The 18,886-nt window shown below is 33.9% G+C and overlaps 1 protein-coding gene across 9 annotated transcripts in view; it reads left to right on the forward strand.

Moving 5' to 3' along the window:
* The window catches only part of DDX60 (DExD/H-box helicase 60), a 154,881-nt gene that overhangs the window by 82,835 nt on the left and 53,160 nt on the right, over positions 1–18,886 (forward strand). For 8 of the 9 annotated variants that reach the window (XR_004182557.1, XM_031663996.1, XM_031663991.1 and 5 more), the window contains 6 exons: positions 1,114–1,218; positions 1,487–1,628; positions 2,538–2,659; positions 12,651–12,798; positions 14,227–14,369; positions 16,805–16,956. Coding sequence is in view for 8 of the 9 variants with exons in the window: in XM_031663996.1 (XP_031519856.1) it covers positions 1,114–1,218; positions 1,487–1,628; positions 2,538–2,659; positions 12,651–12,798; positions 14,227–14,369; positions 16,805–16,956 (812 nt within the window). In the remaining variant the exon portion in view is untranslated. Of the gene's footprint in view, positions 1–1,113; positions 1,219–1,486; positions 1,629–2,537; positions 2,660–12,650; positions 12,799–14,226; positions 14,370–16,804; positions 16,957–17,957; positions 18,021–18,886 lie in introns of all 9 variants that reach the window. The other variant, XM_003899347.5, reaches the window with a different exon arrangement.

Genomic DNA, 18,886 nt, shown 5'->3' on the forward strand with positions numbered 1-18,886 from the left:
AGCTGGATGAATAGTTTTTGGCCCAAATATCAGTGTTTAGCAGATCTTCATCTATGTAGTTTTCTGAATTGAAAGGTCATGTTCTACTTCTGCTAGTCTTATTACACATTGATTATCTGGACGACATTAGTCACAATAAACTATAGTATGCAATGCCATCAGGATTCTTATCATCTTAGTATGACTTTAATATGAGGTCTGTACTTCTGTGGTTATAGTGAACCACCATGAAACCCTGATCCCTTACTATGCTGTTTTCTGACTCTTTCCATCTCTGACTAAAAGTGGCATATGAGAGAGAAGAGGTTGCAAATATGCCATATATGGTGCCCTCAGAAATATCATCCCACAGTAAGGAGATGGAAAGTGCACTCCCTTCTTCCACCCTTCCACTCTTTCTCCCTTTCTCTCTTCTTCCTTTTCTCTCTCTTCCCTTCCTCTTCCCTTCTCTCCTTCTTTCCCTCTCTGCCTGCCTGCCTTCCTTCCTTCCTTCCTTTCCTTCCTTCCTTCCTTCCTTCCCTCCTTCCTTTTTTCCTTTTTTCCTTCCCTCCCTCCTCCTAGACCATTAGCCTTATAGTAAGTAGAGATTCTTTCTAGGTTCTATAAACCCTCAGACCTAAAGACAGCTAAGTTTCCATTTTGGCGATACTGGGATTTCTTTTTTTTGGAATTTCATGGACATTTTAGTGGGAAGTTGAAAGATATATGTACTTTAATGCAGTTTTATGCTGGAGAGCAAGCAATATTTTTATAACATTGGTTGAAATCAACCTAGTTACATGATTTTTTGTAATAATACTGCAGAACATGGGATAATATATCTTTTTACTTCTAGAACAATTTAAAAGCTATCAGCTCCTGAACTGAAATGGCTTTCATAATCAGACTCTTTGGCAATATGTTTCATTTCTGACAATTCAGTTTATGTGCTCTATTTTGTTAAAAAAAGAAGTTGCCATGTAACACTATAAAATAGTATGAAATCAAATTTTATCTGATGCATTTCTAATGTCTGTGTGGTATAATAGATATTGATCTATCATTTATTATCATTTTCAAATGTATTTTGTAACACTTAACATTGTGTGTCTAAAAGTACTCTTTTCTTTAAAGGTGCTATCAGTGCTAAAGCATTCATTGCTGTCCTTCAAGCAACCCAGAGTCATGGACATGTTAAAACTTTACTTCTTGTTTTCTTTGCAGTTCTTGGTGAAAGAGGTATGCATTACTGCACTTTTTTTGGGGCAGGGGGAATAGCATTACTACTATCTAGATTTCTTACCATGCTGAACTAATTGTAGCTTTTAGAAGGTTCTATCCAATGATTGACATTGCTTATAAATGGTGTAATTATAAAAGTTGGGCCCAGTAATAGTTATAAATATTTCTTATATTGGCATTAAATACTATTTTAAACTGATACTTAATAAGTTACTTATTATGTGGTAACTTGAGTCAAACTAATAAATTGTTTTTTGTTCTTTAGGGCTATTTAGATCAAGAAGGTAATCCAATGGGGTTTGCTGGACTTGTATCACATTTGCATTACCATGAACCTTCTAATCTTGTTTTTGTCAGTTTTCTTGTAAATGGCCTTTTCCATGATCTCTGTCAGCCAACCAGTAAAGGTAAGCTTGAGATTTTATATATATATGTAGAGAGAGAGTCCAAAAATAGCAACAGATTTGTAGACAACCAACACTTCAGGAATATTTTTAGTAAAGAAAATACAATTAATATGTATATAATTTATAGCTCTTCAATTGATAAAGTAAATACCTACTAATATATATTAAATGATAGTCAGCCATATTTTATGACATGTATTTACAATGTCAACACCTCCAAAGTATTAACTTCAGTGATTCCTTGCCGCCAGGATTAATGACATATTAAATAATATACAATTTTTAGAAAATATTTTCTTCTAATTAAATATAATAGATATTCATCATAGGAAAAGGATATAGGAAAGCATTAAGTTAAAAAGAAAAAATTACTCATAGTTACACTATCCACAGGTAATCACTATTAATGTTTGTGAATATTTTCTTCCAATCATATTTTCTTTGAATATTATTGTATAGTATACCTAAATAGCTGACATTATATTAATAGTGTAATTTAGAATCATATTTCCCCTAAAAATACCACAGTTTTATCCATATTGAGTAAATTTTAAAATACATTTTATTTAATACATTTTTTATTAAAATCCTTTGATTTTTACATTTAAACACTAAATCTGTATGGTGTTCTTAAAATCACGAAGATAGACTGAAGTGAGGAAATCTAGGTAAGGAAATAAGGCAATTTGTGTGGGATGATTAGGATCTAAATTAGGGTATAGGTAGCAAGGATGAAAAAGAAGGTACAGATAAAAACCGTTAGCAGATGTATGGTAATTCTTCAATTGCTATATTTGTCATAGATTTTTAGTTTCCATGAAATTAAATGTCATATGACATTCCATTTAAACATGAAAAAATAGAATTATACCCTTTCATATTTACAAGAAGACACTTTGTTTTGTATAGGCTCAAAACATTTTTCTCAGGACGTTATGGAAAAGCTAATGTTAGTACTGGCACATCTCTTCGGAAGAAGATATTTTCCACCAAAGTTCCAAGATACACACTTCGAGTTTTATCAATCAAAGGTAAACTGTGTGATTCTGATAAAATTTAATAATGTAAAATCACTAAATAGATCTTACCTAAAATGACTTAGTGGCTGTAGAATTTTCATTCAAAGGATAATTCATTTGTTTTATAGAATAATTTGTTCTTTTTGTAATCAGTGTGATGTTTAATCTGTAATTGATGTCTCCCTCTGTAAATCTACCAAAAAGTTAAAGTCTTTGTGAAAAAAACAGGATCAACATTTTATTCATGTTTTTCATTTGATTGATTGTATCAAATTACAACATCAGGTGACTAAAGAAAAGATATGCTAATTATACATTTAAGTGAAACAACTAGCTATATCACCGAATATACTGTTCTTTTAGAATGCTTTTACCTTAAGGTAGAACTATGGAAGGGACATACATGTTGTGAATTATAATGTCTTCCCTGAGAAAATATTAGAATAGTCCTCTAAGAAATCGTTACTTGACTCACAGAGATCAAAAACGGAGAAACACTTTCAATTTTATTTGTAACATGCAACATTTTCTTTGGTTTTGATTCTCTGCCATCAAGTCAACATCAAATACTATTACTATTATACTTCCCTAGAATAAAATGGGATATGCTGGTTTATACTAGATAACCTTAGTGAAAAGTTGCTATGGAACAAACAAAAAGAATTAGTATATATTTTCTAATCCCACAATGCTGGATTAAAAATCTGTGCTCTCACAGAATGCCCTCTAGAGCAGTGAACACAATTTTAGTCCTTGACCTATCATCTTTACACTTTTCGCCACCCGTACATTTTTGAAACAATTATTTAATTGTTCTGTTTAAATAAATTTATATTTAACATAGAAAATTCACTATCTCTATTTTGAAGAAAAAGATCATGATAAATATACACTTTACTGCATAACAGTCAGATCTGCGTGAAATGTTAGGATGCTACACCAAAAAGCTTTAAAAAATAGGCCAAACATGGTGACTCAAGCCTGTAATCCTAGCACTTTGGGAGGCAGAAGTGGGAGGATTGCATGAGCCCAGGAGTTTGAGACCAGCCTGGGGAGCAGAGGGAGACCCCATCTCTAAGAAAAAGCAAAAATTAGATAATAATTTCTAAAGTCCCATATATTAAATAAAAACTCACTAGAGAAAAGGATCTGGGTCTGTCTTCATGGGTAGGCTTGTATCACCCTCAAGACATTTTTGAAGCCATCTAGGACTGGAAAATTAAACAGCAGGTTAGGAAGTGCTACAGGAAAAAAGGTGGAGCTTTAGTAGTCTTTTAGATTTGAGAAGACTAAGTCCAACTATCCTTATTCTCAAAATCTTAAGAAATCCATGACCTAGAAAGAGAGACAAAACATAAATGAGGCTTACTAAAACTGTAAAACAATACCCACTGCAGTCTGCACTGTCTGTACTTGAATTGAGGTGATCATACTTTCACTGTCTTGGCCAAACTTGAAAATGGGGGCATTCACCCTGGTGAAAGATAACATCTAAAGCCTGTAAAGTCCTTTGAAAACAATTTCTGGTGCAAAACCAAAACCAAAACAAAACCTAAAAAGGTCAGTAAGCATGAACATATGACCAATAAACAGGAATAAAAGAGGTCGATAATTGTAGATCCATAAATGATCCAGACATTAGCATTAACATATAAGGATTTTAAGTGTGATTAATATGTTCAAGAAAATAGGAGGAGAGACAAGATTAATAAAAGGATGGATTTTTTACTAGATAATTACAATGTATAAAATGAAATGGACATTTTAGAACTGAAAATACAATATCTGACTATCAGAATGTGCATTTCAGAAGTCATGATCAGTAAGTTGACAGCATAATAGAAAGCATCCAAATAGCACAGAGGTAAAAATTTTAAAAAATCAGACAGCATAAGAAACATGAATCACATGGAAAAAGTTTAATGCATGTATAATGGGAGTCCCAGAAAAAAAAGATGTACAAAAATGGCCGAAGAGTATTCAAAAAGATAATAGCTGGGAATTTTCCAAAGCTGATTAGATAGCACACCATAGTTTTAAAACCCTAGTCAACTTCAGGGAGTATAAATGTAGAAAAACATTAAGCTAAAACTGCTGAAAAGCACAAAGAGAAAATCATAAATTTCCTAGGATAGAAATAAAATGATACATTTCCTTCTAAGAAGCAATAATGAGAATGATAAATCTCTTTTTAATCAAAATAATGGAAGCTAGTGGACAATGGAACAATGTTTTGTTGTGATTCAGATATTTTACATGCAAATACATACATTCATCAGATATATACCTATATAAACTCTTGGTGTTACATAACTAGAATTATATTAGACATGCTATTGCATTTTTATTCTTAGATCAAAAATACTTTTCCAGATGACCACATATGAATTTTTTGGTATTTTTTTTTAAATTTCAATAGGTTTTGGGGAAACAGGTGGTGTTTGGTTACATGCGTAAGTTCTTTAGTAGTGATTTCTGAGATTTTGGTGTGCACCCAATGTGTAGTCTTTTATTCCTCACCCCTCACACCTTTTCCTATGAGTCTCCAAAGTCCGTTGTACCATTTTTATTACTTTGTGTCCTCATAGCTTAGCTTTCACTTATGAGTGAGAAAATATGATGTTTGATTTTCAATTCCTGAGTTATTTCACTTAGAATAATGGTCTCCAACTCCATCCAGGTTTCTGTGAATGCTATGATTTCATTTCTATTTATGGCTGAGTAGTATACCATGATACATATGTACCACATTTTCTTTATCCACTCATCACTGATGGGCATTTAGGCTGGTTCCATATTTCTGCAATTGCAAATTGTGCTGCTGTAAACATGCATGTGCAAGTATCTTTTTTGTATAAAGACTTATTTTCCTCTGAGTAGGTACTCAGTAGTAGGATTGCTGGATCAAATGGTAGATACACTTTTAGTTTGTTAAGGAATCTCCATACTGTTTTCCCTGGTGGTTGTACTAGTTTACGTTTCCACCAGCAGTGTAAAAGTGTTCCCTTTTCACTACATCCATGCTAACATCTATTGTTTTTGATTTTTTGATTATGGCCATCCTTACAGGAGTAAGGTGGCATCGCATTGTGGTTTCGATTTGCATTTCCCTGGTAATTAGTAATGTTGACCATTTTTTTATGTTTGTTGGCCATTTGTATATTTTCTTTTGAGAATTGTCTATTCATGTCCTTAGCTCGCTTTTTGAAGGGATTGTTTGTTTTTTTGTTGCTGATTTGTTTGAGTTCCTTGTAGATTCTGAATATTTAGTCCTTTGTTGGATGCATCGTTTGTGAAGATTTTCTCCCACTCTGTGGGCTGTCTGTTTATTCTGCTGATGATTTCTTTTGCTGTGCAGAAGCTTTTTAGTTTAATTAAGTGCCATCTATTTATCTTTGTTTTTGTTGCATTTTCTTTTGGGTTTTTGGTCGTGAAACGTTTGTCTAAGCCAATGTCTAGAAGGGTTTTTCCAATGTTGTCTTCCAGAATTTTATGCTTTCAGGTCTTAGATTTAAGTCTTTGATCCATCTTGAATTGGTTTTTGTATAAGGTGAGAGATAAGGATTCAGTTTCATTCTGCTACATGTGGCTTGCCCATTATTCCAGCACCGTTTGTTGAATAGGGTGTCCTTTCCCCATTTTATGTTTTCATTTGCTTTGTTGAAGATCAGTTGGCTGTAAGTATTTGCCTTTATTTCTGTTCTTTATTCTGTTCCATTGGTGTATGTGTCTGTTTTTATGCCAGGACCTTGTCATATCATTGGGAAATGATATGACATATCATTGGGAAACAGTGACAGTTTTACTTCCTCTTTACTGATTTGGATGTCCTTTATTTATTTCTTTTGTCTGACTGCTCTGGTTAGGACTTCTAGTACTATGTTGAATAAGAGTGGTGAAAATGGGCATCCTTTTCTTACTCCAGTTCTCAGGGGGAATGCTTTCAATTTTCCTTGTGAAGTATAATGTTAACTGTGGGATTGTCATAGATGGCTTTTATTACCTTAGGGTATGATCCTTCTATGCCAATTTTGCTGAGGGTTTTAATCATAAAGGATGCTGGATTTTGTCAAATGCTTTTTTTGCATCTATTTAGATGATCATGTGATTTTTGTTTTTAAATCTGTTATGTAGTATATTATATTTATTGACTTGCATATGATAAACCATCCCTGCATCCCTGGTATGAAACCCACTTGATCATGGTAGATTATCTTTCTCATATGCCATTGGATTCTGTTAGCTAGTATTTTGTTGAGGGTTTTTGCATCTATGTTCATCAGAGATATTGGTCTGTAGTTTTCTTTTTTGTTGTTGTTGTTATGTCGTTTCCTGGTTTTGATATTAAGGTGATACTGGCTTCATAGAACAATTTAAGGAGGAGTCCCTCTTTCTCTATCTTTTGAAATAGTGTCAGTAGACTTGGTACCAAATCTTCTTTGAATGCCTGATAGAATTCAGTTGTGAATCCATGTGGTCTTGGACTTTTTTGTTGATATTAAAAAAAAAATACCATTTCAATCTCACTGTTTGTTATTGGTCCGTTCAGAGTTTCTATTTCTTTTTGGTTTAATCTAGGAGATTTGTATATTTCCAGGAATTTATCCATCTCCTCTAAGTTTTCCAGTTTGTGTGTAAAGGTGTTCATAGCAGCCTCAAATAATTTTTTTTTTGTATTTCTGTGGTATTAGTTGTAATATCTTCTGTTTCATTTCTTTGGATGAAACTTATTTGGATCTCTCTTTTCTTGGTTAATCTCACTAATGGTCTATTTATCAATGTTGTTTATTTTTTCAAAGAACCAACTTTTAGTTTCATTTATCTTTTGTATTGTTTGTTGTTTGTTTGTCTCAATTTCATTGAGTTCTGCTCTGATCTTTGCCATTTTTTTTCTTCTGCTGGGTTTGGGTTTGGTTTGTTCTTGTTTCTCTAGTTCCTTGAGTTGTGACCTTAGATTGTCCATTTTTGCTCTTTCAGACTTTTTGATGTAGGCATTTAATGCTATGAAGTTTCCTCTTAGCACCACTTTTGCCATGTCCCAGAGGTTTTAATCAGTTGTATCACTAATATTGTTAAGTTCGAAGACTTTTTAAATTTCTATCTTGATTTCATTGTTGACCCAATAATCATTCAGCAGCAGGTTATTTAATTTCCATGTATTTCCATGGTTTTGAGGATTTCTTTTGGAGTAGATTTCCAATTTTATTCCACTGTGATCTGAGAAAGTACTTGATATAATTTTGTAAACTTACTGAGGCTTGTTTTGTTGCCTTTCTTGAAGAATGTTCCATATACTGATGAATAGAATGTATATTCTTCAGTTGTTGGGTAGAATGTTCTGTAAATATCTGTTAAGTCCATTTGTCCTAGGGTATAGTTTAAGTCCATTATTTGTTGACCTTCTGTCTTTATGACCTGTCTACTGCCATCATGGGGTATTGAAGTCCCCCACTATTATTGTGTTGCTATCTTTCTCATTTCTTAGGTATATTAGTAATTTTTTTATAAATTTGAGAGCTCCAGTATTAGGTGTATATATATTTAGGATTGTGAAATTGTCTTGTTGGAGTAGTCCTTTTATCATTATATAGCGTCCCTCTGTCTTTTTAAACTATTTTTGCTTTAAATCTGTTTTATCTGATATAAAAATAGCTACTCCTGCTTGCTTTTGGTGTCCATTTCCATGGAATATGTTTCTCCACCCCTTTACCTTAAATTTATGTGAGTCCTTATGTGTTAGGTGAGTCTCTTGAAGACAGCAGATACTTGGTTGGTGAATTCTTATCCATTCTGCTATTCCAGATCTTTTAAGTGGAGCATTTAGACCATTTACATTCAATTTTAGTTTTGAGATGTGAGGTACTGTTCTATTTATTGTGCTAGTTGTTGCTCGAATACCTTGTTTTTTCTTTTTCCATTGCACTATTATTTTATAGGTCTTGTGAGATTTATGCTTTAAGGAGGTTCTATTTTGGTGTCTTTCAGGGATTTGTTTCAAGATTTAGAGCTCCTTTCAGCAGTTCTTGTAGTGCTGTCCCCTACCCCTAAACAGCACTGAATTTATTTCCAGGCAATCTGTGAGCAGGGCTGAAAACTTGCCCCAGACTACAAGCCTCCCCTCTGAGAAAGCAAGCAGAGCACTTGGGTTTCACACCTCCCCACTTGCTGCAGCCTCTGTGCTTGTATCTGCACTTCCTGTTTACCCCCCAGCCCCAGGTTCTGTCCAGGAAAATTTGTGTTCCATTGAAATTGTTACAAAGTTAAGCTGGAAGTTTCCTTCTCCATGTGGTCTTTCCCCAATTCCACTCAAAGCCCTCCCCAAGGACCCCTGTGAGACAAAGTCAGAAATGACTTTTCTGGAGACCAAAAGTGCACCTAGTGCTCATCCCACTGCTTCCTCTACCCCTATATTTCACTTGGCTCTCTAAATTTATCTCAATTCCAGATCCTTCTCCCATGATCTGGACCTTCAGTTTCCCCAGTGATGATGCATGTTAAGGGGTGGATGTTCCCCCTTTCACACTTTGGACATTCACAGTTTTTCAGCTTGCCTGAAGTGGCAAGCTACTTCTTTCAAGCGGTCTGTGAATTCTCTTGGCTTTCCTGGTGTGTTCCTGTGGCAGTTCTTGGAGCAAAAGTTCATGGTGTGAGTCTCCACATGCTGCTCTGTCTGTCTGAGAGGGAGCTGCAAGTTAGTTCTGCCTCTTGTCTGCCTTTTTTTTTTCTCTCCAGACAAGGGAACAATATTTTTTGTATGCATAATAACTCCTATCCCTGAATTCTACACTTACAGGAAATATTCGTCAAAATAAAGATAAAATTAAGGTGTTTTCAGACATGAAATCTGAGGTTATTCACTGCTATCAAGTCTGCAGTTAAAGAAATACATACTTTAGGTAAATAGAAAAAAATCAAAAATTTGGAAACCTGAAACTGCAGGAAGGAATGAATCACAATAGAAAAGGTTATGTGTGATTACATATAAGGGAATACACATTGTGTCAAAAAAAATTGTAACATATAATAAAATTTGAAATAATATGTAGAACTGAAATTTATGAAAATTATAATGTAAGAGTTCAGAAGGTTAATACACTTAAATGTTTTACAATTTTGGAAGTATTAAGAAACATAAAATTATAGCTATATCTTATCATTTCTGGGGTAACAGCTAAAAGACTAGTAAAATAGTGTGCACATACATGTTAACAAAAGGAAAAACTGGTAAAAACAAGAAGGGAAGAGAAAAAATATATAACGAGTAGTTCAAATTCAGACAGAAAACAAATGGCAAGGTAGAAAATAGTTATATCAATAGTTATATTAAATGTAAACGTACTAAATACACTAAATAAAATACAAAGATTTTCAGGCTACATCTTAAAATACGGAGAACTATAGTCATCTGTCACATAATGACATTTTGATCCATGACAGAGTGCATACATGATGGTCGCATAAATATAATATTGTGTTTTTATTGTACCTTTCCTTCATTCACATATGTTTGGATACACAAAATACTTACCATTGTGTTACAGTTGCCTATAGTGTTCAATTCAGTAACATGCTGTACAGGTTTGTAGCCTAGGACCAATAGGCTATACCATAAAGCCTAGGTAATGTGATCTACATTTGTTTAAGTATGCTTTGTGATGTTTGCACAATGACAATATCACCTAATGCCACGTTTCTTAGAATATATCGCTGCCATTAAGTGATATCAGACTATATATGGTGTTTATACAAATCACACTTTAGGTATAAAAACTGAGAAAGCTTGAAAGTAAGGTGATTAAAAATATATGTCAGATAAACAAGAAGAATCAGAAATATCTCAATTGTGTGAAAAGTTAAAAAATTAATTTATAAATACACACCAAGGTTTAAAAAAAAAAGACATACAATGGAAATTTAAAAATATTTTTCATTAATTAAAAATAAAGAAAACATAACAATGCTTATAAGTTGGAATTTATTCAGTGCTTAGAGGGGAATTTACAGCCTTAAAATCATAAATTAGAAAAAAATACAGGCTGAAAAATCAATGATTTAAACTTTAGCTTAAGAAAATAACAAAATGAACAAGAAAATCTAACCTATAGTAAGTAGAAGGAAAGAAATAATAAAACAAGAACAGATATGAAGTAAATTAACAACAATTGTATGAACAGGAAATCAACAAAGCCTCTAAGTTGGTTCTTTGTAAAGAATAGTAAAATTGATTGTCTAGCAAAACTCATTAAGGGAGTAAAAGCACAAATATCAGAAAAGAAAATGGGACAGTACTACAGGCTCTATTTTAGACGTTGAAAAGAGCAAAGGAAGATTTTATGAATGACTTTATAGCAATATATTTGACTATTTAGGTAAAATGGGCAAATTCCTAGGAAATACAACTTTCCAAAACTGAGTAAGGAAGATATAACTAATCTGGTACTGATACCTAGTAAAGAAATTTAATCTATTGTTTTAAAAAACATTCCCACCAACAAAGCCCAAGGCTCAGATGGCTTCACTGGTGAATTCTTCCAAACTTTGTAAGGATAACATCACTATATATGTATATTAAAACACAAGTTTGTATACTTTAAATATGCATGATTTTTCTTGTAAAAAGAATAACACCAACGTTTTACAAATTTTAGTCTGTTTGGACTGCTGTAATGTAGCAATGATTGATTGGTTAGTAAACAACAGAAATTTACTTGTCACCCTTTCAGAGGCTGAGAAGAGATCAGTCTTTCTGGCTATTTTTTTGCTACCCATTAAACATTCCCTTCTCCGTCCCCCAGCTACCCTTCCCAGCCTCTGATAACCATCCTTCTACTCTATCTGCATAAGTTCAATTGTTTTAACTTTTAGTTCCTACAGAGTAGTGAGAATATGTGAAGTGTGTCTTTTTGTGCCTGGCTGATTTCACTTAACATACTGACCTCCAATTTGTTTCATGTTGTTGAAAATGACAGGATCTCATTCTTGTTTATGGCTGAATAACTAAAAGAATATAATTGTATTGTTTGTAACACAAAGGATAAATGCTTGAGGTGATGGATACCCCATTTACCCTGATGTGATTATTATGCATTACATGCCTGCATCAAAATATCTCATGTAATCCATGAATATACACACCTACTATGTACCCACAAAAATAAAAAATTAATAATTAAAAGGAAGTTCTAAATCAAGGCGTCTGGTGGGGGCTGCCCACCATCATAATGATGGTTGTCTTTATGCTGTGTTCTCACATGTGGAAGGGGCAAGGGGGGCTCTCTGGGGTCTTTTTTTGCGGGCACTAATTCCACTTACGAAGACTCCACCCTCATGACCTAATCATCTCCAAAGGCCCTGCATCCTAATCCCATCACATTAAGTGTTCAAATTGTAACATATAAAGTTTGAGAAAATATAAAACATTCAGTCCACTACACTCTTCTGGATAATACAAAAAGAGGGAATATTTACTCTTTCTAAAGGCAAAAGTTAACTTTAATGTCAAAACCTAACTAGGACATAATAAAAAGGAAAATTAGAGATACTTCTCTTTCATGGATATAAGTGAAAAAATAATTAACTAAATATTAGCAAAATGAATCCAGTGAGGTTTAAAAAACTCTCAAAACAAAATGAGATTTACTCTAGACATGCAAATGTACTTTGTCTCATTGCTTGCTATTCAAATGTGTCACTAGAGTCTTTGAAATTTTCACAAGTCTAATGTTATTTGAGGGCATGCTTCTATTTAAAAGTGGTTTTGATTCAGTATGTCAAAATACATTTTTAAGAGTAATGAGTAAGGTATTTGTTTTCATAATTGCAAATAGAAACAAAAGATGAAGTTACCTGAACTTCACCAGTGAAAAAATAAAACTGACATTATTGCATAAATATTAGTAGATAACTATAGAATTACATTGCAATGTTCTTTACCTTTCTTCTTCCAACGATTCAGTTTTGAAGGAAGGTAAATAGATCTCTCTGAAAATTATTCGGCTTCTAGGTGTTCCTTGATGAGCTCCCTGAGGATTTCAGTGATGCTTTAGATGAGTATAACATGAAAATTATGGAGGACTTTACCGCTTTCCTACGAATTGTTTCCAAACTGGCTGATATGAATCAGGAATATCAACTCCCATTGTCAAAAATCAGTAAGTATATTTTACCTCCACTGTGGAACAATTTGAAGAATAAATAATCTTGCCTAAGAATAGTTTATTCTGGAAGAAGAGTGGAACCCCAGAAAGGTTATTCTGCCCTGAAGTGAGGAGATTCCTTTTCCTTTCTAAAGAAAAAAAATTGTGCTTATTAGACATTAAAAGGGCAAAAGAGACTGAAACTAATTAGGGCCATTTATAACCATCTTGTTAAATGCTGCTTCAGGGTCAAGCCTGGAAAACAGAGTAAGGGCATCTATGAGATGAAGAGAAACTAGGGACTAATTCTGTCACTCTATCTTGAGAGGAAATATGCTTAGTGTTCATAAACGCAGATTCTAAGCATATATCCTGGGTCCAAACTCTGGTTCTGCTACTTATTAGCTGTGATTTCTTGAGCGAGAGACTCCATACTCATGCCTTAGTTTTCTGAATAGATACATGAGAAAGGGAATAGCATTATCTACCTAGTTTTGATGAGTTTTAAATGATTAAATTAACATATATGAAGATCTTAAAATAATGTTTTGTACATGATTAACACTTTTAGCATTTGCTCTTTTTTTCATGAGCTAATAGATGGAAGCCTTCTAAGGGAAAATAGACACAAAAAGGTGACCGTCACAGGTGGGGTGAGATTGGAGTCTGTGAATATTATGCCTCAATTACAAATTAGACCAGTTTGAATGTCTGATCTGGGTTTTATAAGAATATCAATGGAAAATATATTTATTCTCATGCACTACTTCCAGACTTACTAATTGTGGTGCATGGTTTCAGGAAAGATTCTGAAGGCAAGTCTGAGTTCAGTAAGAAAAAGTAAAAAGGTTTGGGAGGCTGAGGTAGGAGGATCACGAGGTCAGGAGATCGAGACCATCCTAACTAACACCATGAAACCCCATCTCTACTAAAAATGCAAAAAAATTAGCCGGGTGAGGTGGCGGGCGCCTGTAGTCCCAGCTACTCGGGAGGCTGAGGCAAGAGAATGTCCTGAACCCGGGAGGTGGAGCTTGCAGTGAGCCGAGATCGCAACACTGCACTCCAGCCTGGGTGACAGAGTGAGACTCCATCAAAAAAATAAATAAATAAAAAATAAAAGAAAGAAAAAGTACAAAGGTAATAACAATAATTGTCCGATAAGAGTATACAATTTAAATTTAGTCTTTCATTTCTTATTAAGGCAACTAAAATATAATACACATTTTTATAATAGTGATACTAACATTAGTAGCCAACTTTCACTGGATGTATTCTGTGCCAAGCTGTGCTGCTCACCTTATGTGATCTAACTTACAAAACATTTCAGTCTTCATCACATGAAGCTGAATGGCTCCCCTTGTAACATGGTCTAGAGAAAGTATCTGAGGTTTGACAACTTGCCTGAGTTCAAAACACTAATCTATCCCTAAGTATTATTGTCAGAATTCACAGGTAAAGAATGTGAAGACTCTCAACTCGTATCTCATTTGATGAGCTGCAAGGAAGGAAGAGTAGCAATTTCACCATTTGTTTGTCTGTCTGGGAACTTTGATGATGATTTGCTTCGACTAGAAACTCCAAACCATGTAAGTGAAGAGTGAGGTGTATTAATAAAAGATGTTTAAGAAAGAATGGATTTATATTGCTAGGCAGCTTAGAAAGAACTTCAAATTTCCCAGATTAAAAAGGAAAAAAAAATCTGGATGTATCAACAGATATATTCAGGAATTGGTGCTCTTGAAGTCAATATGATTTCAGTTTCTCAGAGTTGGCCTGAGAAGCCTGCTCAGAGAGTTTCTAAACACCACTACTTTTCTCCCATCTTTGAAGACTCTACTGATACGGACACAGGTTTGCTGTGGAAGAACCACGTAAAACTATCTTCAGGCTTTCTCAGTACTGCTGTAAGTGCTGTAAATACTACTTATAGTCTGCATCATTGATGCCTAAAATGGAATGCAAAGAACTAGATACATTTGGAAGATCCTGGCTAATTCATATGAATGTTGACACTTGGTGAAATTTAATTATTTTAATACAAACTTTGAGAAAACATATTTTATTACATTTGATACTATGGATTGACATTGGTGTCTCAACTCCAATACGTACATGTATTGGATTTTATTCCAAAATCATAGTCATGTATCACTTAAAATAATTTTGAAGACTATATACATCTTGTGCATTTTAAATTAACACATACATTTTTATCCTAAATTTAAATACTTTCTGAAGATATAGTTTTTAGTTTCAAATAAATGTTGGTGTGTTAAAACCAATGCATCATTCTTTTAATTGCATAAAATGTAATACCAACAAGAAAGTGTTTTCATACCCATAGTCAGTAAGTTAAGAACAAGTCAGGAAATCTTTTTATAAGGATTTATAAATTTGCAGTTCTTTTTCTCTTGAACTCACATTTTCTTTCCATATTCCCTCACATTTACCTTACCCAACTCACTTTATACAAATGTACTTTACTAGAGTAAGTTATAACCTCTTAAACTTGTTTTGCTTTTATTGTTTATTTTAATTAACAAAATTAATTTTACATTTTAATATAATGCTAAGTATATATGCAAATATATCTTTTATAGCATATAGATAAGTTCTAAAGCATTGAACTTATCTATAGCATATATATAAGTTCTAAAGCATTATTTTATAGCATATAGATAAGTTCTAAAGCATGGACACCATGTACTAAGGATCGGTGTACTCCTCCCATGTTTCATTTTCTTGTCTCCCCTCTTCTCCAAGGCCATCAACCCTTCTAAACTTGGTGTTTTTCACTTTCCTTTTTAAAAACTACATATTATGAAATCCTTTTTTATATTTATTTGCTTTTGAATTTTGTGAAAAGTGAAGGAACAGTTACTGCAGTCACCTGAAAGTCGCTTTTATTTACATTCAGTGCTATGCCTTAAGGTTCATCCCTGTTGTAACATCAAACTGTCTTTTATTTTTACTATTTAATAATATTTTATAGCATGAATATCAAACAGCCCGTTAATCTGTTCTCGTGTTTTGAATAGTTGTGTTTGATTCTCATCTTTGCTATTACACACAGTGTTGCTATGGATGTCTTGTGTGTATGTGCAATAGTTTCTCTTAGGTATTGATTTTCTGGGTTAAAATCATTTTCTGAGTCATATAGGAACAAGAATATTCAAATATTAAACTTCTCAAGCTACTACCAACTCATTTAAAAAATAGCTGTGCCAAACAAGTCTTAGCAGGGGTGAAGGCAGTTGATATCTGTCTCTTGAATGGTTACCTGCAAATTATTAAGTTTTAATAATAGAGTCTTGTTTAGATACTGTTGCACTTTATAATTTGCATCACTGATCTGCATAAGTACAGGGAGTCAACTCTTATTATTCATAGATATTATGTATGAATTATGTATGAATTGTAACTTCCAAAAAAAAAAAGTAGCTGTGCCAATTTACACTCATACTAATGGTATGCTAGAGTTCTATTGATTCTGTATAGTAGTTTTCAAAAAATGAGCAGACATGGGAAAACTATTCGCCTTCTTCTTTTTACTTTCCTTCTTTTTGTTCTCCTTCTTTTTGTTCTTCTTCTTCCTCCTTCTTTTTATTCAGGTAATTGGGTTCCAAAGATTGTTTGAGTTGTTCAGTTGAATTCTCTTCTTGTGATGTATAATCCTCTACTCATTGATATCCTGTTTACAAGTAAATTCCTTTCACCAGTAAGGAGAATGAAATGGTGTTAGGTTTTCTTTCCTAGTATTTCTATATTCCAGTGGATAGATGGTTGAAAGTGTCATCGGTATTTTGTGGGTGCAATAATCCTCATGGGATGGAGCTGAGCCACTCTCCAGGCTTGCTTAGGATGGTGCTACCACAGTGTATGGGTAACATCCTCTTCCTTCACAGTGAAGAATGAGCTTTAAAAATGGCGACTAAAGGATGTAACTACAAAGCACCACATAAGAAATTATCAACTTTCTTTATACATAAATAATACATTAAGAAAAATCTTATTTTCTCAGGTTACTCTAGGCACAATCGGTGTAAATCGCTCTCAGGCTCCAGTGCTGTTGTCACAGAAATTTGATAACCGAGGAAGGAAAATGCCGCTTAATGCCTATGCACTGGATTTCTACAAACATGGTTCCTTGCTAGGATTAGTCCAGGATAATAGGTATGTCCTCTCTGTCTATGTTTCTCTGTACCCCCATCTCTGTCTCTAATGAATTAATTTAATGAATTTTAAGGAAGAATCCTCACTACAGTTTCAAGTATAGGTTAAATCATACTAAGCATACTAGATTTTATTTTTAGAGACTAATGGCAGGAAAGAATAACAAATTTGGCATTATTTTTGTTTGTGGTTTTCCAGCAAAATCTTGGCACTTAGGCCAGTTCACATGACATAATGTTGTACTCTAACAATATAAATATTTGCATATGCTCATAGATATATTTTTATTTATTACTCTCCTGTTTATTGATTATTAGATATTTTAAAACTGAAAAATAATGGCATGCTCTCCAATATTTGAGAAGAGTAGATATAGGACTGAGTGCATGACAATTGTTTTAGTTCTGTGGCAGGAAAAACATTTTCAAAAATAGTAACCAGGGATAAACACTCTTGGATTTACCTAGGATGAAGAAATTGACTTGGGCCTGAGCACATAGATGTGGGGAGGGACATTCAGTCACACCAAAGCAGGAAACCAATTTTGTGTTTTACATAAAATGTTGGAGCAATCCTTATAGAATGAAGGTATTAGAATATCTGACACTCTTCAAAGATGTTGAGCACTGTTTTGAAAAAAAGTGACTCATTGTGAATAAAGCAGCTATGACATTAGTAACTGATACATCTGTTTCTTCCCTTTTGAGTCTCTAGTTCCAATTTACCCTCCTGAGCTTTGTTTTCATATTTTGGTTATCTCCTGAGTTGGCCAGCCTCCTATTTTTATTGCTTATCTATGATTGTGAAATTTCAGCTCTTGAATTCATAATCACCATTGCCATAGATTAAATCAATATCTAGGGTCTGTGGCAGAAATAATTCTTGGAAAGAGATCTTGACAGACAACAGTACCTGTTACTGATAAATTCAGCATTTAAATACAAGATAGGATGTTCTTTAATGTTTTGTGTTATTAATTTTCAAAATGTTGTTTTGTTTAGGATGAATGAAGGAGATGCTTATTATTTGTTGAAGGATTTTGCGCTCACCATTAAATCTATCAGGTGTGTTATATATTTAAATATTGATTTTAGATTTTTAAATTATTTATAATTTGAAAAATGTTGAGCTGTTACTATAAGCCAGGTACATGAAGGTGCTATTAAACTTCTTCTGTGCTATGCATTTCAACTCCCCAAAGGCTCTGCAGAATGTCTCCTTATCTCTGTCAAATGCCATATACATATACATGGTACTCCTGTTGTGTTATTTCTATAACAGAATTAATTCCAATGTCTAGTTGAGATGAAGTTTCATCCAGACTAGAGTCTCAGCCCCAGGCATCATGCACTGACAGGCAGCAATATTTGAAAGCTTCATTGACTCCTAGATCCTTGTATTCTCAATTGCCACAAGCAATGTGTGTCAAGGACATGATATTTCAGAGGGCTCCTTAGTGTTCTATCTGGTTTCTGGTTTATATTCACTTACATACTTTGAATTTCATGTTTTTTCCGATGTTTTCTGCAGGCTCCCTCTGACTCTGACCTTTCATATTGGCCTCCTATTTTCATCTTTAACAAAACCTAGTGGGGTCTCAAGCAACACCAAACTTTATGTGGGTACCCCATTGTTAGGTTTCATTGACCATCTAATGTTGCTTAGTTGAATGTCCATCTTTCTTTTTCTTTTCTTTTTTTTTGAGACGGAGTTTCACTCTTGTTGCCTAGGCTGGAGTGCCATGGCATGGTCTCAGCTCACCGCAACCTCTGCCTCCTGGGTTCAAGCGATTCTTCTGCCTCAATCTCCCAAGTGGCTGGGATTACAGGCATGTGTCACCACACCCGGATAATATTGTATTTTTAGTAGAGATGGGGTTTCTCCATGTTGGTCAGGGTGGTCTGGAACTCCTGACCTCAGGTGATCTGCC

The sequence above is a fragment of the Papio anubis genome, chromosome 3 (assembly GCF_008728515.1).
Source record: "Papio anubis isolate 15944 chromosome 3, Panubis1.0, whole genome shotgun sequence".
NCBI classification, from domain to species: Eukaryota; Metazoa; Chordata; class Mammalia; order Primates; family Cercopithecidae; genus Papio; species Papio anubis.